Below are 26,917 nucleotides of genomic sequence, written 5' to 3'. Positions count from 1 at the left end.
GCTCTACCATCTCCACTGCGCTGAGAAGGGGGGGAAAAAGTATGCATGCCAGATTGAAAGTTTAAGCAATGGCCACTGAATTTTTTGAGGGGGGTTATCTATTTGAATTTTCTCAATAGTCCGCTATTATGTCTACTGCAATCAGTAGCAAAATCACCACTGATCAGTAATATCTCACACTGCTGAATTTCTTTATTTCAGTTCCGTCAAATGTAACATTTCCCATGATATCTTTTACTGTGATTGAAGTGCAATAGATTTAAAAATTGTTCAATTGTATACTTTCATCCTGTTACGCATTTTCAGGCACTAGACTAGACGATGAAGTTACAAGGAGAAGCCCTTGATTGAACAATACCCTCTAGTTAGTCTTTCAGTAGAAACAAACACACCCTGCAAGCATGACACAAATCAAGCCCCCCCAGCAATTAACGATTCCCCCTAAAAATAAAACATTAGCCTCCTGCCTTATGCCCCTCGCCAGGCAGCAGCTGGGCAGCAATGACTTTGTGACTCCGCCGTTATCTTGGCACAGGGAGTCCTGGGGCCCTAATGTCTGGATGTGCCAGATAGATGCATGCAGTGTTTGGCAGTGTGGTCAGGTGTCTAATGGCTGTGGATGAAGACCACCTCCTTGGACGGTTGACTTGATTATGAGAGCTGAAGGACCCTCATTTACAGGATGGTCACCCAGACCAGGACGGCACCTTCCCAGCCACACACACAAGCACGCACACACACACACACACACACACACACACACACACACACACACACATACACATACACATACACATACACATGCACACACACACAACCCCAGCGCTGTGCTGTGACCACAGACAGAGAAGGACTTTGTCCTCCAGGAGGATGACTTTGTGTACAGAGAGGAACTGACTCCAACAGATGGATCATGGAGATCAAGCTGTGTATGCTTGGTAATTACATCTACCTCTGACCAGTGACTATGGCTCAGCCCTGACCTGGATAGCTACAGTATCTTTTATCCAGGTTATTTACCTGTACCGTAACTCTGTGTTAGTCACATACCCTGACATGTTATTCACACTAAAAGCCTGTTTTCCATCAGTTGACAGAGTGTGCTCCCTGCTCAGTGGACTTCACTTCAGCCAATGGCTCCAGCAGAGAGAGCTAGGGTATTTAGATGACGGCATGACTTTGTGGCTGTGTGTTCCACTCCATCTCTCTAGGGAGCCCACTGCTTCTCAACTCCTCTCTGCAGCCAGACCTGACAGTGGGCCGGACTTATAGCAGCCCCATCTGCTTCAAGGACTCCATAGACAATAAAGAGCTCTTTGACCCCCTGCCAGACAACAAGGTCAAAGTTCAGAGCTCCTTTATGGTTTCACTAGGTGTGGCCGACCGCGCTGAGTACCACGCTCCCAAAGGCCATCCGCCCGAGACCTTCCCCAGGGGGCTGAACCGAGACTACAGCAACACCACTGTGGAGAGACGGAGCACCAAGAAGGGCCTGCTCACTCCCAACGGGCCCCCCCTCACCCCCACTAAAGATCAGATGAGAACCACGGGCGTGTTTGGGCATCTGGGCGGCCGGTTGGTGGTGCCAAATACTGGTGAGTTCAATGTGTTCAAAGACTGAATTACACTTGAAGCTGTGTTTACAACTGAATTAAACAGTTTGTGCTGCCAAATACTGGTAAAGTACAGTACATGGGTTTAATGAAGAGAGATGGGTAGACTGTTCTCTGATGATGGCTACTCTGTGCTAATATCTAATTCTTTCATTTTTTATTCTATTCTAATCGAAAATAATGTTCAGTTTAGCAAAAACATGCACACGCTTGACTAATAACAAGTAGAGGTAGTCTACGTGAATGTCTTGGTTAGTGAAACCAGGGATACATCTCAAATTGCACCCTATTCTCTATGGGCCCTGGTCAAAGGTAGTGCACTATGAAAACAGTAGGGTGCCATTTGGGACTCAGACCAGGTCCCTTTAATCTCTCTAGAGTCTAATGCATGTTGCTACAGTACAGTAGGATTCATTAATGTTGTTTCTCAGGTAGGTCAAGTACAGGAAGCGAGTATAGCTGTTTGTTATTCCTCTACATTCCCACTAGCCCTCCCAGGCAAACTGGGGTCAGGCCTCTTATCATAGACAATGACTACAAGTGGAGGGAGTAGATGAGTTTGCTATGAGGACTGCCACAGTTGTCAGGGGTCAACAGTTCCATGTGAACTGTAGCTTTGACATCTCTCTCCCGGTCCCTGGTGTGTGTAGGACCCTCGGCTTTGTTGGAGAGGCATTGATGGAGAGGCACAGGGAAATCAGGCTCCTTCAGTCTGATGGTTGTGTGTGAGTGGAGAGAGTCACAGCGGTCAAATGGACCACTCTCACATCTACAATGTCTTTAACGATGCTGAACGGACAGCCATACATGGCCAACACTTGGCTAACTGCCAGTCTCTTCTTTCAGGATGAATACATGTCCTACACACTCAAGCAAAAGTGTAAACACACATGAACATGTATGCACACACACAGACCGACAACGTTCAATACAATCTCAGACATCAGTCAGTCCTGTGGGACGTAAACTGATGATGATCAGACTTTGGTGGTGTGAGCATAATCCTCTGGGCTAAGGATGTTGTTCCCTGTCACTCTGGGGATTTAAGAGGTCCTGGAAGGCTCCTGCACAGCCATCCCCAGTGAAACATCTGACAGGGTGGCAGGTGTTGGTTTAATGAACGCTAACTGGTTGATTTGCAAGAGGGGAGATGACAGACAGGGGGATGACGAAACACTTCCATTGCTGTTTATAGACAGGCAGATATTGAATATCCTATACAGCTGCTATACCCCAGTCTCCCGCTAACCCTTTGTAAGGTTTCAGACAGGGTTTTTAGGCATTGTAAAAGGTAAATGGTATTGCTTCCAATATATGAATGGTGCTATGAAGCTGTGTGGTTGTGCTCATACGCTATATTGAATTTCTAGTCCTGCACTTAAGTATTTCACCAGTACAGGTCAGCACAGTCACAGATATACAGTACCTTGCAAAAGTATTCAAACCCCTTGGATTTCTTCACATTTTATTGTGTTACAAAGTGGGATTAATTGTATTTTTTCCCCAACACTCAAAACAAAATATTCTGTCAAAGTGTAAGAAAAATGTGATATATATATGTTTTTATTAATACAAAAAAAACTAAAATATAGTCGTTACATAAGTATTCAGCTCCCTGAGTGGATACATTTTAGAAACACCTTTGGCATCGATTACAGCTGTGAGTCTTATTGGGTAAGCCTCTAAGAGCTTTGCCCACCTGGATGATGCAATATTTGCCAATTATTCTTCAAGCTCTTTCAAGATGTTGGGGATAGATTTGCAGCAGATTTAAGTCAAAACTGTAATGTGGCCACTCAGGAACATTCACTGTCTTCTTGGTAAGCAACTCCAGTGTACAGTGCCCTCGGAAAGTATTCAGACCCCTTGACCTTTTCAACATTTTGTTACGTTACACCCTTATTGTAAAATGTATTAATTTGTGTTTTTTCCTCATCAATCTACACACAATACCCCATAATGAAAACAGGTTTTTAGAAATGTTTGCTAATTTATAAAACATTTAAAACCTTAATTATGACATTTACATAAGTATTCAGACCCTTTACTCAGTACTTTGTTGAAGCACCTTTGACAGTGATTACAGCATCAAGTCTTCTTTGGTATGATGTTACAAGCTTGACACACCTGTATTTGGGGAGTTCCTCCCATTTTTCTCTGCAGATCCTCTCAAGCTCTGTCAGGTTGGATGGGGAGCGTTGCTGCACAGCTATTTTCAGGTCTCTCCAGAGATGTTCGATCGGGTTTGAGTCCGGGTTCTAGCTGGGCCACTCAAGGACATTCAGAGTTGTCTTGGCTGTGTTATTAGGGTCGTTGTCCTGTTGGAAGCTGAACCTTTGCCTCAGTCTGAGATTCTGAGTGCTCTGGAGCGGGTTTTCATCAATGATGTCTCTGTACCTTTCTCCGTTCATCTTTGCCTCGATCCTGACTAGTCTCCCAGTCCCTGCTGCTGAAAAACATCCCCACAGCATGATGGGGCCACCACCACGCTTCACCATAGGGATGGTTTACTCCAGATGTGACGCTTGGCATTCAGGCAAAGAGTTCAATCTTGGTTTCATCAGACCAGATAATCTTGTTTCTCATGGTCTGAGAGTCTTTAGGTGACATTTGGCAAACTCCAAGCGGACTGTCATGTGCCTTTTACTGAGGAGTGGCTTCCGTCTGGCCACTCTACCATAAAGACCTGATTGGTGGAGATCTGCAGAGATAGGTGTCCTTCTGGAAGGTTCTCCCATCTCCACAGAGGAATTAGAACTCTGTCAAAGTGACCATCGGATTCAGAGTGACCATCACCTCCCTGACCAAGGCCCTTCTCCCCTGATTGCTCTTGGGGGTTCTAAAGTTCTTCCATTTAAGAATGATTGAGGCCACTGTGTTCTTGGGGACCTTCAATGCTCCAGATATGTGCCTCGACACATTCCTGTCTCGGAGCGCTACGAACAATTCCTTCAACCTCATGGCTTGTTTTTTTTTCTGACATGCACTGTCAGCTGTGGGACCTTATATAGACAGATGTGTGCCTTTCCAAATCATGTCCAATCAATTGAATTTACCACAGGGGGACTCCAATCAAGTTGTAGAAACATCTCAAGGATGATCAATGGAAACAGGAAGCACCTGAGCTCAATTTTGAGTCTCATAGCAACGGGTCTGAATACTTATGTCAATATGATATTTCTGTTATTATTTTTAATACATTTGCAAACATTTCTAAAAACCTGTTTTCTCTTTGTTATTATTGGGTGCTATATAACCCATTTTAGAATAAGGCTGTAACGTAACAAAATGTGGAAAAAGTCAAGGGGTCTGAATACTTTCAGAAGGCACTGTAGATTTGGCCTTAGGTTGTTGTACTGCTGAAAGGTGAATTCCTGTCCCAGTCTCTGGTGTAAAGCAGACTGAAGCAGGTTTTCCTCTTATTTTGCCTGTGCTTAGCTCCATCCCGTTTCTTTTTATCCTGAAAAACTCCCAAGTATTTGCTGATGTCAAGCATACCCATACCATGATGCAGCCACCACCATGCTTGAAAATAAGGAGGCAGTTACTCGGTGATGGGTTGTTTGGGATTTGCCCTAAACATAAGGCTTTGCATTTAGGCCAAAATTGTATTCACTTGCTGCGTTATTTTTTTTCCAGTATTCCTTTAGTGCCTTTTTGCATACAAGATGCATGTTTTGGAATATTTTTATTCTGTATATTTATTTATATTCTTCTTTTCACTCTGTCATTTAGGTCATTATTGGGAGTCACTACAATCATTTTGATCCATCCTCAGTTTTCACAGCCATTGAACCCTTTAAAATCACCAATGGCCTCGAGGTAACATCCCTGAGCAGTTTCATTCCTGTCCTACAGCTCAGTTCAGAAGGACGACTGTGTCGTTGATGTGTCTGGGATGTATTTTGTGATATCCATTTGCGATCCAATTACGATCTTGTCTCATCGCTGCAACTCCCCAACGGGCTCGGGAGAGGCGAAGGTCGAGTCATTCATCCTCTGAAATATGACCCGCCAAACCGCACTTCTTAACACCCGCCCGCTTGACCCGGAAGCCAGCCACACCGTTCAACTGACGACCGAAGCAGCCTGCAGGCGCCCGACCCGCCACAAAGGAGTCGCTAGAGCGCGATGAGCCAAGTAAAGTCCCCCGCAGCCTAACCCTCCCCTAACCCGGACGACAGTGGGCAAATTGTGCGCCGCCCTATGGGACTCCCGGTCACAGATGGTAGTGACACAGCCTGGGATCAAACCCGGATCTGTAGGGACGCCTCAAGCACTGCGCTGCAGTGCCTTAAACTGCTGAGCCACTCAGGAGGCCTGGGTGGTTTAATGCATAATCCACAGCATAATTATTTACTTGACCATGCTTAAAGAGATATTTAATGCCTGATTTGTTATTGTTACACATCTACCAATCAATGCCCTTCTTTGAGGCTTTCTAAAAACTTCCTGGTCTTTGTAGTTAAATCTGTGCTTAAAATTCAATACTTGACTGAGGGACCTTACAGATGTTTTATGTTTGGGGGACAGAGGAAGGGTTCGTCATTCAAAAATCATGTCAACCCCATGTAATTTATGTCATTTGCTTAGCTAATGTTTACTTCTAAACTAAGTAGGCTTGCCTTAATAAAGGGGGTGAATACCTATGCGACAACTACAGTATATTTTAGTTTGGAATTGATTTATTTAAAAAAAATAAGGATGTTAATTTTATTTATAGATTCTTGACAAAACATGACCATTAAATCCATTTTAATCCCATTTTGTAACACAATAAAATCTGAAGAAATCCAAGGGGTCAGAATACTTTAGAAAGGCACATGTAAAGTGTTGGTCCCGTGTTTCATGAGCTGAAATAAAAGAGGCCAGAAATTTTCCATAAGCACGAAAAGCTTATTTCTTTCAAAATGTGTGCACAAATTTGCTTATACCCCTTTTATCTGCCAATATAATCAATCCACCTGACAAGTGTGCCATATCAAGAAGCTGATTAAACAGCATGATCATTACACAAGTGCACCTTGTGCTGTGGACAATGAAAGGCCACTAAAATGTGCTGTTTTGTCATACAGCACAATGCCACAGATGTCTCAAGTTTTGAGGGAGTGTGTAATTGGCATGCTGACTGCAGGAATGTCCACCAGAGCTGTTGCCAGAGAATTGAATGTTCATTTCTCTCCCATAAGCCACCTCCAACTTTGTTTTAGAGAATTTGGCATCCAACCGGCCTCATAGCTGCATACAATGTGTAACCATGGCAGTCCAGGACTTCCACATCCGGCTTCTTCATCTGCGGGATCGTCTGAGACCAGCCACCTGTATAGCTGATGAAACGGAAGAGTATTTCTGTCTGTAATAAAGCCCTTTTGTGGGGAAAAAACGAATTCTGATTGGCAGGGCCCTGGCTCCCCAGTGGCTGGTTCTTTCTCTCAAGTGCCCTCCCAGGCCCACCCATGGCTGCACTTCTACCCAGTCATGTGAAATCCATAGATTAGGGCCTCATTTCCTTCTTTCAATTGAATGATTTCCTTAAATGAACTGTAACTTAATAACGTTTTGTAATTGTTGCATATTCCGTTTAAATTTCTGTTCAGTATAGAAGGAATCCATGTTCTGCTCAACTACAGTATATACAGGCATCTCAAAGATATCTTTAGTGTTTTGTTGTTGTTGTTATTGTTGTTGACTCTGTTGTTGTGTCTTGCAGGAGTCAGCCTGCTGGTTCCCCATGGTGCGATCACTGAGGACACTTCCTGGGAGATGTACATGGTGATAAATCAGGGAGAGTCCAGGTGAGAGCAGATCTCCTGACCATCTATCTGTATGTCAGTCGCTCTCTACTTCCTCATCTTTCGTCATCAAGCCTTACCATTCTTTATCAGTTGAACAATGCTACTTGTTCACCCTTCCTCACCTGTTTTAACCTCATGAGTTAAAAACTTTATAAATACGGAAGGCTCTGGCAGATGGACCCAGCGAGCATTACACAGATTATCTAGCACCCCTCCACACAAGTAATTTAGGTGGCAAGATCAGGCTGATCATTTCCACTGTAACCTCGCAGGTGATATTCCAGCGTTGATCTCTCATGTGCAACAAAGAAAGTGCAGCTCATGTGGAGCAATGTGGGTTTATTGCCAATGTAGTCTTGATTCATTTAGTCTAGCTTACTTCAAGGAGGTAAAGTGTTGATGTGTTGAGTTTGAGTTGGTGGTGGTCTAAAAAAGAAGATCTGTTTGTATTTTAAAGCTAGAGCCACCTGTTTTGCACACCCACATTCCTACAACATCCTGGGAAGTGAATTTAAAGACCTACATTTGAAATGTTCTTTACTGAATTTCTGGATGCCAGGTGTTTTCTCCTTGGCTCTGCCAAGATGGAGTGGGAATGCGGTCATGGCCGGGCTGTGCAATACATCTCACCCACTTGAGGATGACATGGCTCCCCCGCCCGGCCACTGTACCTTCTAGTTAGCCTCAATAACACCCCACAGGGACAGACTGTGGCTGTGCCCCCATTCCCTTTATGGTGTACTACTTTTGACCAAGACCCATAAGACTCTGGACAAAAGTCGTCTCATTACTGTATATAGCGAATAGAGTGCCATTTGGGGAAGATTTGTGAGCTCTCCTAAGCCCCCTCGGGTCATTTGTCCATTCGATCTGCAGGTGGGAAGTCACTGACGGTCTCTGGCAGGAACTATTGTAATGGTTTCAACATAGCATTCATTTTGAATGCCACAGGGAGAAAGTATTGTTGTCCAGTTTATATCTTAGTATCACTCGTTCTCTTGAGCTCATGAGTAAACCATTACTTCAAAGATGTCATTTAGTAATGTAAATATTCGTTTAATTTAACTGTCTACATTTCTTTATTAGAGAAAGAGAGAGGCTAAAAGGGATAGATGAAACATTAAATCATAGCTTGGTATGTGCAGCCAATTGTAGTCCATAATGTACAGCTTTCACTCTTAGGTACCAATGTGATGAATGTCCCCAGTCTCTGCCCATAACATGCGTCGCCTTAAAAAAATGGACAAAAACCCAGTTGGACAGGCAGGTAGGAGAGTACAAGCAAATAAAGGTGAAGCTAATGGAGCATGTTAATGTGTGCATTTATTAAGCCCCACGCTGCCTCTGCTCTCTCTGTGGCGTCGTGGCCCAATATGCCACTTTGCATGGCTCCCCAGTCCCTGAAGAGTGAGTCATCAGTCACTTTGAATAATGCACCTCATCTAGGGCCAGGGAGGAAGCCGAGCCGTACGTTGGTACAGGACCCTTCATGATGATGACAAGTGGAATTGAAAAAGAGAGGGGTCCGTCCCAAATGGTACCCCATTCCCTATATAGCAAACTACTTTTGACCAGAGCCTTATGGGCCCTGGTCAAAAGTAGTGCACTATAAACAGAAGAGGGTACCATTTGGGACTCAACCAGGATAAGAGCCAGAGGCACTTCTTCTTTTAGGTGCTGCTGCTTCTAGACTCCTCTCAGTCATAAGTGGTAGGCAGCTACTTAAAGTCCAGCTAATCTGTTCCTTGCTTAGCTACTCTTGCCGTTGAATGTGTGATCAGGCTCTTCGTTGTTGACTAAAGGATCATCAGAACTCTCGCTGGACCATTCAAAAACCAGCCAGGGCTGCTATTAAAACAGCATGGTGATTGACGTGAGCAGTGAGCTCTCATCTGTATAAAAAAGGTACAGGTTAACTGTGTGAGGTGAAGGTTAAATGAATAGAAATAATCATCATCAGCACTGAATATGCAACCACATATTTTATTGCTATTTATTAGTGTATTTTACTAGCGTATTCACAATCGTGTACTGTACTATAACTGCAAGTCAATGAAATGCTTATCATATATATTATGTTTTATCAATAGATGTACTGACTGGTTCAGATGTTGAAAATGTTTGGGAAGTCTGAAAGGTGTCTGTATTGTACCGTATACATTGACTGTGAAAAGTGAATCATGAAAGATCTTAAGCATTGTTGGGCAATCCACACTAGAGTACAATATACATTACCAGTCAAAAGTTTGGACACACCTCCAAAGCTGTCATCAAGGTACTGTAATAGGTGGCAAAAAAATATATTTGATTTGTTAAATCACTTTTTTTGGTTACTACATGATTCCATATGTGTTATTTCATAGTTGTAATGTCTTTTCTATTATTCTACAATGTAGAAACAAATAAATGTAGTACAAATAAAGAACAACCCTTGCATGAGTAGGAGTGTCCAAAAATCTGACTGGTACTGTATGTGGCAATCTTACTGAAATAATTAAGTTTTCATCTGCCACAATATTATTTCTGTCATTGTTTATGCCTTGGGTTATTTGTTTAAAGTCACACTGTATCTTGACGCGGTGAACTTTCCACCTCACTCACTCGCTCAATCACTCAAGGATCTGGATATAGCCTAAACCAGTTTTTATTCAGTGGAGGAAATCTTGACAATTCACAGTTCTCAGATCTTTGATGACTGATATGAGCTTAGAGAGCTTTGCGAAGGCGTTTCGCTGCACTGCCTTGATCTTCCTTGGCCTTTTCAAACCACCGCCTACCCTTCCTACCCCTCCTGGCAACACAACCTGAAGATGCTATTTATTGTTAGCCCTTTTTTAATGAATACGCCATCCATTTTTAAGGTAAATCATATTCTGACTTTATGACTCTGTCTCTAGCAGGGAATCCGGGAACCAAACACCTGCAGGCTGCTCTCTGTGTCTTTATGCTGTTTGTGAATTTGCATGACTGTCCACCGCCCTCATTCGTTTTTCTTCATTAATTGCTTTCATTTCATGCAGCACCACCACAAGGAGCGATGGAAAGATAATGACTCCAAGATGATAAACACAAGGCTGATGAATATGCAAATTCATCAGCGACCGACCGGCACACAGATCCCTTTATAAGACTATTATTGGTCCACACTCAAGCCCTTAACATACATGATCTAAAATATGTCCCTGTTTTATATGGGGAATAGATTCATGTCTTAAGTCGATTATGTAGAGTTAGCATTTCAATTGTTTTTAGTCTTATAATGTAATGCGATGTTCGTATAGTAGTACCTTGAATTTGCAAACCCATTAAATATATACATATTTTTTGTATTATTATTATTTTTTTAAATGTTTTTTATTTTATTATTTATTCCCTTTTTCTCCCCAATTTCATGGTATCCAATTGGTAGTAGTTACTGTCTTGTCTCATCGCTGCAACTCCCGTACGGACTCGGGAGAGGTGAAGGTCGAGAGCCATGCGTCCTCCGAAACACAACCCAACCAAGCCGCACTGCTTCTTAACACAGCGCGCATCCAACCTGGAAGCCAGCCACACCAATGTGTCGGAGGAAACACCGTGCACCTGGCGACCTTGGTTAGCGTGCACTACGCCCGGCCCGCCACAGGAGTCACTAGTGCGCGATGAGACAAGGATATCCCTGCCGGCCAAACCCTCCCTAACCCGGACGACGCTGGGCCAATTGTGCGTCGCCCCATGAGCTTCGTGGCCGGCTGCGGCAGAGCCTGAGCTCAATCCCAGAATCTCTGTGCCTTAGACCACTGCGCCACCCGGGAGCCACCCCCCCCCCCCTCCCCATTAAATATTTGACCACATTCTATCAAATACATTATACCTGTAGCTACAGTTAGTTGAATAGCGTCTTTTCAGAATGAACCAACGACAATTGGTGTTTTTCAGTTTCCAGACAGGGGAAGGCTGTGAGATCCTACTAGGACCAGAGGTCACCTATGGTCCTCGAGGCCTAGACCTCTCCAGTCCTGTTGCTATGACGATAGCTCACTGTGCAGAGGTTGACACTGAGAACTGGAACATCCAACTGAAGAGGAAAACACAGGACAACAGTTGGGAGGTAAGAGAAGCCCCTTTAACCATAAACAACTCTGTGCTCTCTGGGCCAGTTACTCAGACATAGATTTAATTTTTTAGTCTAGGACCGAGTCCACCCACATAAGAAAATACTACAGTTTACTATAGAATACTACCTTGATCATGTGTAGTACTTAGTATATAAGTGTGTAGTATACTGTAGAGTACTATAGTAAATACTAGTATTATCGACAAAAAACACTATTAAATAATACAGAAATGTATGCAAAATATGTTTTTTACGATAGTAAATACTTCTGTATTTCATTTGCATATACCCTGCCCATCCCCCTCCCCCATATCGCAATTTGTGCCACCTTTAAATGAGAAACCTACATGCCAAGTATAGACCATATATTGTTTTCCCTACAGGTTATAGAAGGAGCAGAAACTGAACTATCCGAAAATGTGCTCTTTTAGTATTTCTCCAGTAGGTTTCCTCTAGGAGAAAGCCCCCCAGTTTCAAGTAAAAGATAATAAAACAAAAACTGTTTGGGAAATACTACAGTAATGTCCCCAAAAACACTAGTGTTTTTGCAGACTGTAGTATACTGTACAGGAAATACTACAGAATACTGTACTACAGTCCGCAAAAACACTACACTAAATACTACAGTATACTATTCCCTAAAAAGTGCACTACTTTTGACCAGGGCCCATATGTATGAATTGAGTGCCATTTTGGATGCTTCCTTGAGCAATGCCCTGCTCCACAACCTTTGTCCTCAATAGCCTTTTCACACTTCAGACACTACAGTAAAGTCTGAAAAAACACTACAGTGAATACCATAGTATTCCTACCATAGTATACACTATAGTATTTTTTCATGTGGGCAGGCCCTATGTTATTGTTTATTTTTTCTTCTATAACCCTGGGGGCAGTGTGTTTTTAACTGGTCAAAGATATTCCCAGATAGAGGTTGTATTTTCCCTTGACACCTCAACACAGTTTGTTCCATCAGTTTCTTTTCATTTCCTGACCTCTGTACAAAATGTATCTCTCTTTTGGGAGGGACAATGTTCCAGCGAGCCTTTTTGTGATGTGCCTATTGAGATGTGTGTGTCTAAAGTGTGAAAAGGCTATTGAGAGCATAGGGTGTGGAGCAGGGCATTGCTAAAGGATGCGTCCCAAACTGCACTCAATTCCTACGTAGTGCACTACTTTTGACCAGGGCCCATAGGGATCTGGTCAAAAGTACTGCACTTTAATAGGGAATAGGGTGCCATTTGTGACTCACACAAGGCTTACGGTCACTGTGGATCCAACAGCCTGCTTGAGGGGAACAACAGCCTGCCTGAGGGGAATAACGTTGAGAGCGCTGGAGAAAAAACAAAACAATTACAGCATGTAATAGCAGAGAAAACACATTGCTTGTGTCAGACAGACAGGGTAACGACAGGGCAAAAGGGCCCGTTAGACATCGGAAGTATCGATTGGTGGATTCTGGATGGACACACTGAAATGGGTGTGGACGTGAGGCAATCAGGGGAAGAGTCATGGAAATGGCCTCCCATCTGACCTGGACTCACCGTACGTGTCCCAAATGGCACCCTTTTCCCTATGTAGTGCACTATTTTTTAACTATGGGCCCTGGTCAAAAGTAGTGCACTATTAGGGAATAGGGTGCCATTTGTGATGCTGCCACTGCCTGCCCTGCTTTCTAAACACCTCCCACTTCTCAGGACATGTTTCACTAAACAGACACGTGAATCAGCCTACCTGCTACTCACTGGCTTTTTCAGTAATTGTTAGACCTTGGTTTGTTACCTTTTGTATTTCTCAACACCGTTGTTAAGATACTATGGCCTACACCCTAAAGCCATAGTGTTTGTTTTTTCTCGTGCAAAGTTGCTAGTAGTAGGCTTAGTTGAGATATTTCAGCATTCTTGTTTTTTCCCCCCCAGTGTGTACTATTCGCTTTAGGAATGTCTAATATTATTTTGTTGTCTAAAAAAGAGCTTTCTACAATCTATAACGTATTGTACATTCCCAAGAGGTTAATACACAACCCAGAGGCTCTGTAGGCAATGCCCTCCCTCACTTAGAATTATTTGTTCATAAAAATGTGTTTTTGAACAAAACAAGTGTAACAGAAAATAATTAAGAGTATTTCCAGGCAGGTAGTAATATAATTGTACATCTGACCACGTTTTGGCAGACTGAACAAGGGGTCAGAATAATGAATATTGTAGTTCTGCCCCAGGCTGTTATGCTATGTGGTGTCAGTGATTAAAACAGGATTGTTATTTAGAATATTAGCAGCCTCTGGATTTGCTCCTGCACCCACTCTGTCCTATATAATGTTGTTACAACCAATGGAAGTGGGCTGTGTGCCCTATGTAAGGCAATTAACTATACAAGAGGTTGTTGCAGTCCTTGCGTGTATCACTGGCTTGCTTACCCCAGGCAAGGAAACAATGGGAATGAGTGGCAGGGATCTTTGTCTCAATTACAGGCTGCCTCCTGACCCCACCGTTCATATACACCATTTTTGTCTCTTGCCCTTTTCTATGGGTATATCCCAAATAGCTATTCACATATAGTGCACTACTTTTGACCAGAGCCCTAGGGTGCCATTTGGGACAAAGTCTATAATCTCTCTTGGATATACAACATGCACCGCTGCAGATTTCATACCCTGCAGACTCCCTGGAGGTCATTCTAGCTGAGGATGGTACAGGTGTAATTGACATACTGTAGCTAAGCCTTGCATCTCATTAACCGACTCTGCGACCAAAGGTTCAACACGCAATAACAAGAGACAGCAAAATTGGTAGCTACTAACCATCACGCCTTCCTTGGCCCTTCATTACTTCTCATTTGTGTAAATGATATAGCTTTGTATGTCTCCAATTTGCTCGCTGGTATTTTTATTTGAAGTGAACACAGCTGTTTTAGAGAGAGATAATGTGGGATATAATTATGGTAGCTGGCTGGAATGATAAAACGACTTATTCCATTATTGTAGTTTAAAATAATAAAAGGGGTTTCCCACCTACTGCTGTTGTTCATGATGACTGATCTGTGTTCTGAGATGTTACCATCTCATCTACCTCGGAAACTACGTATTAGCAGATATTATTCCTGTTTAAAAAAGCACTTCAATTATATTCATTGAACCAAACATTTAAATGCTCCTATGATGACACAACACTATAAAAGATGCTGATCAAATACACATCCACAAATTGCACAATTGCATAATTATAGTATTTCTTCTCGTATTTCTTCTCAATGTAATCAAATGTAATGATGCTTCATGCAATTGTCTTATCATCCTCTGTTGCCAACCGGCCTGTGTTCTGTGTTCCCCGTCACAGGAAGTGATGTCAGTAGAGGATGAGTCAACATTCTGTTACTGCCTGATGGACTCCAGTAGCTGCCACCTGCTGCTGGACCAGCCTGGCTCCTACGCCCTGGTTGGTGAACCACTCACTCAGGCAGCCGTGAAGAGGCTGAAGCTAGCAGTGTTTGGCAGCATGGGGGCCACACCCATGGACTACAGCCTCCGAGTGTACTGTGTGGACGACACGCCATACGCCTTTCAGGTAAGGGGGGGGGGGGGGGGGGGGGGGGGCTCTGCACCATAAATCGACCCATATGCCCTATGCATTTCTGGAGATCTGAGAGTATTTGATTGGTATAAGCAATAATGGTGATTTTCCAAGGTAGAGCTATTCGGGGTCAATTTGAGATTAGGTCATTCTCATCCGTTTTTGTCATGCAATGCCTGTTTGTCAGTAGTGGAATGTATGAAATACTGTTGAATAATAGGTGTATTTCCTGGTGGTTGCATAATACATACGCACACGTTGTTTTCCTTTGCTTGGTTCATTATTTTCATTGATTGCAGTTTGCTCTTGGGCAATCATCTGAATCGCAGTATTGATGGCAGTGCATAGGCGGCAGATGATAGAAGAGAATCAAGTCGCTCACAAACATTGATATTTACGGGTTAGCCTTCCAATCATTCGGTCATATAATTCAATAAAGCATGTGAATGTCTGTATTGATATCTCATCATCTAGCATCAGGGAAATCAACTGCCTCAGTTCACTCAAGAGACATAAAGCAGAACAGAAGCGATCAGAACAGAATAGGCCTCAGGAGTGACTCAGCCCCTGCTTGTGTTCCTGTGATTTACCAGAAGTCACTGACAGCTGGGTTTAAAATGCTTTTTGGATTTGGTTTATGAATCCGTCCCCAGCGCAGCCTGCCGAGCAGATGCCAGCCCCCTCTGTCCTCTGGGCCTCTGTCGGCTACAATCACACTCACTCTGCTTCATGTTGTTCAAGTTCTGGCTATAGACGGACAGAGTCAATCACCGGTCATATCCTAGACTTAGATCAACAGGATGCTCCTGATAATAATATTAAGGATGTCATTTCAGTGCAAAATGTACCCAAATGTAGCTCTTCCTCTGGCTTCAGTTGCCATACAATGTGAGGATGGGGCTAGCACGCAACCTAGTCTGCATAGGGAATACAGATTACAGAATTACAGAAGAATACCATTTGCTCAAGCAATGCTGATATTAATGCAGGGGAAGAGGAAATGTAGCATTGAAAGGGTGTCATTTCTCAAAAGGTCAAAGAAAATGGCCATGATGTATCCTAAAAATTATTTTATGGATTTTAAATTTGATTTTAATAGAAAAGTTGTGTCTTGCAGAACAGGTTATCTGATCGGATAGGATTAAATGTTCATTCAAATGAAAACTGATGTGGCTCATGTAATGGAATGTATTTTTTTGTAATGTCAGTTGAGTTGAATCAACAAATCACAGCACATATTGATGGGTACACTTCCTGCTTTTACTTCCTGCTTGTACTGTACTTCCCGCTTTGATCCTATGGGTCAAAGATGTTCTATTAGATTGACAAGATAGTCAAGTGATCGCTCTAACAATGGAAATATATGTCCTCAAAGACGTAAGGGAGGCGGGAGGAGGTGAGATCAGGTGGGACCATTCTAGCAAATAAGAGCGCAGATATGCGTATGAAGAACAGGCCAAGATAAATAGAGGACTAATCTTTGTATCAAATCAAATCTAATTTTATTGGTCACATACACATGGTTAGCAGATGTTATTGTGAGTGTAGCGAAATGCTTGTCTGTGCCATTATAGTGTCTGTGACAGCATGGACAGACATCTCCATTTTAAAATAGTCCATTTTCTTGTTCTTCATTGGCTGTTTTCTCCCAACTCATTGGCTGTTTGCTCACAAGTCCCAACTCATTTGACTACTTAAACATTTTGGAAGCCCTCAATTGTAATATCCATGCTAAAATGCGTTATATCCATGATGAGTCCTCAATCTATGTCATGACAGCAGGCACAACTTCGATATAAAGTCGTTTTTGGGTAAGTTGCCGAAATGCCACATATATAAGTGTATTCGCAACAACCTAACTTCTATTCGATCAAATAAGCCTCACGTACCAAGTAATAATTTTTCTGTTGACCAAATTCGACACTCATTGACCTCAATACAAAAATTATACTTACTTATTTTCGTGGACAGATTTTGAGCGGAGTAAAACCTCTCGTTTCGCATCTTCCTCTCTGTATGGGTACACTCGCAATGGCAGCCAGTCCACCCTTTATGCCATCATTAACTTGAATGGGGATACCCATTCTATTGATTCTAGTTCTATGGCAGCACATGCAGTCAGGAGGGGAGGAAAGGAGAAAATGTGTCTCCCTATATAGTGCATTCAGAAAGTATTCAGACCTCTTGACTTTTTCCACATTTTGTGACGTTACAGCCTTATTCTAAAATTGATTATATTTTTTTCTCTTCCTCATCAATCTACACACAATACCCAATAATGACAAAGCAAAAACTGTTTTTTTTACATTTTTGCAAAGGAAAAAAAAACTATCCCATTTACATAAGTATTCAGACCCTTTACTCAGTACTTTGTTGAAGCATATTTGACAGCGATTACAGCCTTGAGTCTTCTTGGGTATGATGCTGCAAGCTTGGCACACCTGTATTTGGGGAGTTTCTCCCATTCTTCTCTGCAGATCCTCTCAAGCTCTGTCAGGTTGGCTGGGGAGTGTTGCTGCACAGCTATTTTCAGGTCTCTCCAGAGGTGTTCGATTGGGTTCAAGTCTGGGCTCTGGCTGGGCCACTCAAGGACATTCAGAGACTTGTCCCGAAGCCACTCCTGCGTTGTGTGCTTCGGTTCTGAGCGCTCTGGAACAGGGTTTCGTCAAGGATCTCCCTGTACTTTGCTCCATTCATCTTTGCCTCGATCCTGACTAGTCTCCCAGTCCCTGCCGCTGAAAAACATCCCCACAGCATGATGCTTCCACCACCATGCTTAACCGTGACGAGTTGAATCTTGGTTTCATCAGACCAGAGAATCTTGTTTCTCATGGTCTGAGTCCTTTAGGTGCCTTTTGGCAAACTCCAAGTGGGCTGTCATGCGCCTTTTACTGAGGTGTGGATTCCGTCTGGCCACTCCACCATAAAGTCCTGATTGGTGGAGTGCTGCAGAGACGGTTGTCCTTCTGGAAGGTTCTCTCATCTCCACAGAGGAACTCTGGAGCTCTGTCAGAGTGACAATCAGATTCTTGGTCAACCTCCCTGACCAAGGCCCTTCTCCCCAGATCGCTCAGTTTGGCCGAGTGGCCAGATCTCCAAACTTCTTCCATTTAAGAATGATAGAGGCCACTGTGTTCTTGGGGACCTTCAATGCTGTAGAAATGTTTTTGTACCCTTCCCCAGAGCTGTGCCTCTGCACTATCCTGTCTCAGAGCTCTCTGACAATTCCTTCAACAACATGGCATAGTTTTTGCTCTGACATTCACCGTCAACTGTTGGACCTTACATAGACAGGTGTGTGCCTTTCCAAATCATGTCCAATCAATTGAATTTACCACAGGTGGACTCCAATCAAGTTGTAGAAACATCACAAGGATGATCAATGGAAGCAGGATGCACCTGAGCTCAATTCCGAGTCTCATATCAAAGGGTCTGAATACTTATGTAAATAAGGTATTTCTGTTTTTTGCAAAATGTCTAAAAAACTGTTTTTGCTTTTTCATTATGGGGTATTGAGTGTAGATTGATGAGGGGGAAAAAATATTTGTAACATTTTAGAATAAGGCTGTAACGTAACAAAATGTAGCAAAAGTCTAGAATTCACTGTCTATATATTTATTTGCTATTACGGAGACCGCAGTCATTTGGCTGGCCAATTACCGTCATCCAAAATTCCATGACCGTCACAGCCCTAACACAAACGCACACAAACAGTCACAAGCAGTCAGCATGGCATGGTGCTTTAGTCATCCCTCTGTTTCTTTTGTCACTTCTCGTTGAGATTGAGATGTCTGAGAATAGACCGCTCATACATTAAACGTCCCACAGGAGCAGAACTATGGTGACAGATGAATACCTTACAGCCTCAAATCAAAAAGCACTTTCATCATTTCAAATACAATTTGGGGGATGGATGTTAGCCGATACATGCTCATCCAATGCATTCAATTGAAACTTCAATCTTGTATTGTGGTTCCGTATTTAATATAGAATATAGAATATAGAGAATTGTTTTTTAGTATTTCATGTAATTTCTCTTGACTTTAGAAAATTATCAGGTTTTGTGAGGATTTGTGGTTGGCAGCAGAAGTGAACTGTGGTGATAAAGAGAACTGGCCGACTGACTCTCCAGTACCTCACTCCCTCCAGGGAGTGGTGGCCACAGAGACCAGTAGAGGAGGACAGCTCCTGGAGGAACCTAAGATGCTGCCTTTCAGAGGGAACACCTTCAGCCTCCAGGTCTACATCCAAGATGTCCCACAATTTCTATGGAGCATCAAACCCTTTACTACGTGTCAGGTAACTATTTTAGACTTTAAACTACTTAGAGATGTAGACATTATGATGTACATGTTATGACAGTCTCTGTCTCAGCAGGACTTGTGTCCGTTGTAAGTTTCAGGAGGAATTGTGTAAGTCTAATCAGAACTAGACACTGTAAGACGTTATCGACTTCTACCTTACCCTAAAGCGTTTAGCACTGAATCATTTCAGAAACTGTTGCTATGGAACTTCAAACTCTTTACCACTTGTCAGGTATTATTAAAGCAGTCTTGGCGTACAAATGTAGACTGTTTGGTACTTCCAGATATGGACATCATCTTGTTCTGCCTTACCCTAAAGTGTTGAGCACTAAAGATTTTCAGAAACTGCAAATCTTAGCATAGAAAGCAGTGGTGGAAAAAGTACCCAATTGTTATACCTGAGTAAAAGTATAGATACCTTAATAGAAAGTTACTCAAGTAAAAGTGAAAGCCACCCAGTAAAATACAATTTGAGTAAAAGTATTTGGTTCTAAATATGCTTAAGTATCAAAAGTAAATGTAATTTCTAAAATAAGAGTAAAAGTATACATTATTTCAAATTCCTTATATTAAGCAAAGCAAATGGCACCATTTTATTGTTTAAAAAATATATGGATAGCCAGGGGTACACTCCAACACTCAGACAAAATTTACATACGGTGCATTTGTGTTTAGTGAGTCTGCCAGATCAGAGGCAGTAGGGATGACCATGTGTTCACTTGATAAGTGTATGAATTGAACCATTTCCTGTCCTGCTAATCATTCAACATGTAATGAGTACTTTCTGGTGTCAGGGAAAATGTATGGCGAAAAAGGAAAAAAAATATTTAGGAATGTAGTGAAGTAAAAGTAACAGTTGTCAAAAATATAAATAATAAAGACCAGATACCCCAAAAAACTACTGAATTAGTACTTCAAAGTATTTTTTAAGTACTTTATACCACTGATAGAAAGTTGTATGCGTTATTAATTGCCAGATGGTTAACAAAATGTTTGGTTACAACCAGACTGTCTTTTTTACAGGAGGTTGTTTACCTTTATTGGTAACTGTGTGTGCACACTGCATTGCCCCCATCTGTGAGGGGTGAGGAAGTAGGGTAGCGTGTCTCACAGAGACCGTCAGACAGACACCTCCTCTTGGCTTATTTATGATGATCTTTGGAAGGAGACTGCCACTGTGAACCTCCCCCTTTCAAAGGGCAGTTGGAGAGTAATGGCTCTTGCCTGGACCATACATCAAGTTAGCTTTTTATTTTTTATTTTACTGCTAGAGTACCTGGCCTCCACGTCCATCATTCCCCTGTGCTCCATTATCTGACACATCCATCCCACATCGGGGATGATCAAAGCTAAGGGGTTTTAAGTTCTCTTTAGGCACACTAGGCTGTTTTTTTTACTGTACAGTTAGCTGGTGTCCCTATCGCCATGGTTACGTATCAAATGGCACCCTGTTCCCTATATAGTTCACTACATTTGACCAAACCCCAATGGCTAGTGCACTGGGATCGTACTCTTTTTTGAAATTTTCGCCTAAAATGACACCCAAATCTAACTGCCTGTAGCTCAGGACCTGAAGCAATGATATGCATGTTCTTGATACCATTTGTGCAAATGTGAAATAAATGTAGGATAATATAACACATTAGATCTGGTAAAAGATAATACAAGCAAAAAAAGCATCAGTTTTTTTTTCATCGTCTTTGAAATGCAAGAGAAAGGCCATACTTTCAGATTGGAGTCTGGGTGTAATTTAGATTTTGGCCACCAGATGGCAGCAGTGTGTGTGCAAAGTTTCAGACTGATCCAGTGAAAAATTACATTACTGCACAATATTTTGCATCAAGTCTGCCAGGAGTTTGGTCAATTGATATATTTTCAAGTACATAACTATAGAGAACATACAAAAATGCTATGGTAATAAAAATGTTTAGTTTACACACTCCCAGGAATGTCATACATGGTGGATCATTAGCTTATACACTAACTTTCACACATCTAGATGGCCAGGCGGGGTGGGTGTGGAGCCAAGGACAGCAGTGGGGTCAAACTATAGACCCCAGTTCCTACATTTGAATATAAAAATTGATTTTATCAAACAAAACTATGCTACATTTTATCTCTGGGACCCTCAGGATGACAACTCAGAGCAAGATTACTGAATGTAAGTACATGATTTACCTTCAGAGGTGAATGTATCAAACCAGTTGCCGTGATAAAAGTTTTTTGTTGTTGTGCACTCTCCTCAAACAATAGCATGGTATTTTTTCACTGTAATAGCTACTGTTAATTGGACACTGCAGTTAGAGTAACAAGAATTTAAGCTTCCTGTCCATATAAGACATGTCTATATCCCGGAGAGTTGGCTGTTGTATACAACGTCATTCTAGTCACATTAGTGCACGTTAGCAACAACCGTCCTGGTTTAGGGACACCCATCCTGTTGAGGATAAGTAGTGCACTATATAGGGGATAGGTTGCCATTTGGGAGGCAGCCCATCACTATGACTCGTTTACAGGTGACTTTATTATGCAGAGATGGAAGCGTGCAGGAGGTCAAGGATGTTTCCCTACAGAGGTTCCCACTGCAGAAATGTTTTAAACATCAAAGGCACAAATTTTCCCGTTCGTCATTCCCTCGGTCTCGGATATTGTGTGTAATATTTAGCCCGCGATCCGACATCCATTATCAGAATTAAGTGGGAATTTGACCCCCCCCCCCCCCCAGTACAAATGCTTACTTCCATACATAATTCTCTCTTTGTGTGCCTGCCTGCAGGAATTCTCCTTTTCCCAAGTGTGGTGCAGCAATCAGAAGCCGCTGCACTGTGCCTTCTCCCTGGAGAGGAACAGCCCCACCACCACCCAGCTCTCCTGCAAGATCAGCGTGCGCCAGGTCAAAGGTCATGAGCAGATTCTGCAGGTCTATACGTCCGTGGCGGAGGTGAGCCTGGCTCTCCGTGTGTGGAAAGACATTTTACTTCCACAATCTACACAACCTTTATTTAACCTTAGTGAAGTCAGTGTCCTCTGCTGTCACTAGCTGAACATCTTGTTCTCAGGAGTCTGCAGTGGTTGTTTCTCCCTAGTCCCTGTGGTGTACTACTTTTGACCAAGCCCCATAGGGCTCTGGTCAAAAGTAGTGAAATATATAGGGAATAGGTTGCCATTTGGGATGCATCCTATGCTTCCTTCTAAAACCGAGGGTAGCTAGACGCTATCAATGAGAACTGACTTATTAATGGCCCTGTGTATCCTAACAGCCTTTTTGTTAAATAAAATAGATTTTTAATTATTCTTGACTCCTGTGACATTGTTTTGGCTCTGTTTTTCCCTTGTAGAGCAAGAAGGAGTCAGTCCCATTTTTTATGCAGACGGACTGCACCGTCACCTCACAGACGGGGCCCAAGGCCTTCAAAATCCCCCTCTCCATCCGCCAGAGGATATGTGCCACCTTTGACACTGCCAATGCCAAGGGCAAGGACTGGCAGCTCTTAGCCCAGAAACTCCATCTAGATAGGTGAGTGTCCAAGGCTGTGATCCCAAATACCCTCCTATTCCCAATGTAGTGCACTACTTTTGACCAGGGCCCCATGGTACTAAATAGGGAATAGGGTGCCATTTGAGATTTAGCCCAACTGTCTATCATGTCTCACTGAATGTTTCAATGATTACTTGAACAAACAGCAGAAGGTATTTGAGACTTTTGGGCTTCCAAATGAGCCCAATCAGCTGTCCTCATATTATATCTTATCATGTTAAGCTGATTTTAATTGAGTCTGATGGCACACAAATGACTGCATTCACAGAGGGTGATGCTTTTGGCAGGGACGGGTAAACCATTGTTTTATAGTCAAATACTGCCCTCCACTGGATCTAATGGCTTACTGTAATACACACATTGCAAGTTGTTACCCCAAACGACCCAGAAGCCTACAGTGTGTTTATCATAGGCCTACTGTACATATTCAGTCCTAACGTGACATGGACTTTTCCCCCCTCAAATGTTGACTAGTTTACTAACTTTGACATTTCAAGTAATCTCTTATCACGTCTAGAATGTCATTTCTCAGATACACACTTACTAGCACTGCATTGTCAGTCCCTCCCTGCTGAGATTTGGAAACAGTGCTGTGCTGAAACACAGAGTTGTATCTCATAGGAGACAAAAATCTATAAACAACAGTGTTGTTCACTTTGCTAAGTGTGCTGTGACCACTTTGTCTACCAAAAGTGTTTCCCCCCCTTTTCTCCCTACAGAAACCTGTCGTATTTTCTTAAGCAACAGAGCCCCTCTGCCGTCATACTGAGCCTGTGGGAGGCACGACACCAAGACACTGGTGACCTGGACTCTCTGGCGAGCGCTCTGGAGGAAATTGGCAAGATCCACTCCAAAAGCACTGCAGCAAAGAGACAGGAGGACCCTGAATCAGACTTAGTGCATCATTTAGGAACAGGTAGCCCAGGCAACCCAGTGTGTGGAATGGGTGAACTCACCAATCATGAGACTGCTAACTCAGTCCCAGAGTATACTGGCTGACTTATAAGAGGAATTCTTCTTCTACATAGATCCCAACAACAGAAGCTTAATGCATAAGATGGAGATTGTTGTTCACAGTGCAAAACAACAAGACAGGCAAAAATGACCACTGAAAAAATATCAAATCTGTCATTGCTGTGTGCATACTGTATCCACCCTTTTCGTGATGATGTACTGTAAATCTGTTTTGCCTTTCTGTGTTCTATTCCCTCCATTATTTTCCTCTTAGTTAATCCATTCTTAAGTCAGGCTGCCCCTCAATTGAGTTTCTGTTGCCCTTGTTTTTTTATTCGGTTGTTGGGACCAACCAATGCTCTTCAGAGAGTGGAACAGCTCTTCACCGTCCCGAGAGGTTGAAACTATCCTCAGTGCCCAAATGGAACCCCATTTCCTATGTAGTGAAAAGTAGTGCACTAAAAGTAAAAAGTAGTGCACTAAATAGGGAATAGGGTCCGCTATTTGGGAAGAAACCAAAATCACACCCATTTACCGTAAGACATCTGTATGGTATTCATTCCTATTTGAATACTAGGTTATCAATTCCAAATAGTGTATCAAATGGGAGAAACCACTCTGAAAAACATGTGAAAGGTACAGATTTGAATAACATGAGTTTTACTGTAATGGCAAAACCCCTGACGATGATGAAAAGGTCTTTGTGTCGGGCTACAGTATTGTATGTGTGTATGTGTTTGTGTGTGCGTGCGTGCACGAGTTGTGGTTTGGCCACCCAGGGGGAGAAGGAGAACGCTGGAGGAGTTGTAAGACATCATTTCCTGGCACTGTGCCATGTGTAACACTGCATCTTATCACCCACTTCCAATCATTGACACCTGTCAAAGAGCTGCGTAGCTCTTACACACAAGCCTCCCAGCAGAGGCACAGCACTTCACAACTACACAGGACATCAATGTGGATAGAATGTGTTATGGTATGGAAGCCCTTCTGGTACATTAAGCATGCATGTTTAACATCCTGTTGTACTGTACAAGTAAGGAGAGCCCATAAGACTCTGAACAAAAGTAGTACACTATGTAGGGAATATGGTGCCATTTGGGATGCATTTTAAATGTCAAAGAAAAGCAGGGGATAATGAATTACTGGTCTGAACAATAGGCACTGTTTTGAACATGTTTAGAAAAGACATCCAGCTAAAACAAAAATGAAAGAATGCAACAGTAATTCATAGGATGGATAGTTTTTTTTCTTCATGTAATTCATAGGGCGGATGTATACTTTAAAGTCATTCTTATTATTCATATTTCTGTTGTATGTGTTCAGTGTGATTTCTCATCTACAGGTTTTGGATCATGTCCCTTTGTAGTTACTCACTGCTTTCATTGGTAATGTATTATGATCATAGTAACAAGGATTTGAAATTATCTGAATACTTTTTGAAAATGTAGCTCATTTTACGAAAGACGCTCAACTTGTTGATTGTACACCTGTTGCAGTCTCCTCTGAACTACCAACACTGTTGGCACATAGTTTGTTATATGCAATTTCATATACAACAAGATGTGTCCCAAATGATACCCTATTCCCAATAGTGCGCTACTTTTGAATAGTGCACTTTAAAGGTAATAGGGTTCCATTTGGGACACAAAACATACAGTGTTGAGCTGAAGAGTGTTTATGCTACATGACCGGATTCATGTACCGTTTTTTTGTCGCTCTCATCATGAAGGATTACATAAGAGCTGAAGTTACATTGTACGCGAAACCTACTTTGCTATTCAGATTCGCTATACTCTACTGATAAATCAAATGTTAATCGTTATTACAACCCAGCTGGCTATAGAACAGATTAGTGAGTGAGCTTTACATTTTGAATATGATTGTTTTTGAATTGTTAGTTGTTGAATTCTCCTTCCCTGTACTAATGTGAGCAAGAGTGGTACAAAACATGGAAAAAGGGTGTGCTGTTGTAATGCTAAACAGTGGCTGATGTTGCATTAAGAGCATTTGTCTGTCAAATACAATACATCACAACAACCAAACAGAATTGTAACTATTTTATTTAATGCAGCAATGCTGAGTCATGTCCAACTTATTAAATGTTGAAGTTAAGTTTCTAAATGTTAAGTGGGGCCACTGGGCTTTGAACCATGGATATATATACACACACACACACACACACACACACACTCTGTATACTTATGCTTTGTGTTAGAGTATTGCTGTGTCACTGGCTGAAGAGTTTACTGTTGGACCCCTGATTTACTGCTACACACACACACACACACACACACACACACACACACACACACACACACACACACACACACACACACACACACACACACACACACACACACACTCTGTATACTTATGCTTTGTGTTAGAGTATTGCTGTGTCACTGGCTGAAGAGTTTACTGTTGGACTCCTGATTTACTGTCCCCTGAGCTGGGATGTGTCCCAAATGGTACTTTATTCCCTATAGTGTGTACTACTTTTGACTAGAGCCCTATGGGCCCTGGTGAAAAGTAGTGCAGTATATAGTGAAAAGGGTGCCAATTAGGACACAACCCTGGTAACTATATCTCCACCCTGATTTATATCACGGATGGATGTTACCTAGCTCTGGTCCAGGGCGTTAGCTGGCTCAGCGTTATCATGCCACACTAACCAGAGCTAGAGGTTACAATGCTCCTTTTTACATCACGCATGGCCTTGGGCTTCATGTCACTATTCTTGTGCCTTGTTTAACTACTGTAAATGGTGAATGTTGTAAAGTACAGATGGGGCTGAAAAAAAGCAACAAAACAAAACCATACCAATATACATTTAAAAAAGTATTAGTTCAAAAAGTATTTAAGATTATATAATTGAATAGGCTGCAGAGCTTTTCTAGTGCTAAACATATATGTTTGGTATTACCAGGGCAGCTATGTGGTATGTTATATCTATATAATTATGGACATTTTGGATGTTTTATGTACAGTAGAATTTGCAAATGTATATGTAGCCTTTTGGAAATAAATGTACAGTTGAAAAGTCTCAAA

General features: G+C 42.3%; 1 protein-coding gene and 1 non-coding gene across 6 annotated transcripts in view; both read left to right on the top strand.

Annotated features, from left to right (window-relative positions):
• The window catches only part of LOC129853767 (netrin receptor UNC5D-like), a 235,243-nt gene extending 208,326 nt beyond the window's left edge, over positions 1-26,917 (top strand). For 4 of the 5 annotated variants that reach the window (XM_055920147.1, XM_055920146.1, XM_055920149.1 and 1 more), the window contains 8 exons: positions 1,212-1,595; positions 7,324-7,408; positions 11,327-11,498; positions 14,837-15,064; positions 19,220-19,369; positions 22,151-22,315; positions 22,713-22,891; positions 23,632-26,917. In XM_055920147.1, coding sequence (XP_055776122.1) covers positions 1,212-1,595; positions 7,324-7,408; positions 11,327-11,498; positions 14,837-15,064; positions 19,220-19,369; positions 22,151-22,315; positions 22,713-22,891; positions 23,632-23,911 — 1,643 coding nt within the window. In that variant the 3' untranslated portion in view covers positions 23,912-26,917. The remainder of the gene's footprint in view (positions 1-1,211; positions 1,596-7,323; positions 7,409-11,326; positions 11,499-14,836; positions 15,065-19,219; positions 19,370-22,150; positions 22,316-22,712; positions 22,892-23,631) is intronic. The other variant, XM_055920150.1, reaches the window with a different exon arrangement.
• On the top strand, positions 11,920-11,972 carry LOC129854635 (U7 small nuclear RNA). The gene has a single exon (XR_008759345.1). It is a non-coding gene; the product is annotated as a U7 small nuclear RNA (small nuclear RNA).

The sequence above is a fragment of the Salvelinus fontinalis genome, chromosome 4, assembly GCF_029448725.1.
Source record: "Salvelinus fontinalis isolate EN_2023a chromosome 4, ASM2944872v1, whole genome shotgun sequence".
Taxonomy (NCBI): Eukaryota; Metazoa; Chordata; class Actinopteri; order Salmoniformes; family Salmonidae; genus Salvelinus; species Salvelinus fontinalis.
Note: the sequence above shows the minus strand (reverse complement) of the source record. Positions and strands in the feature narration are given on the sequence as shown.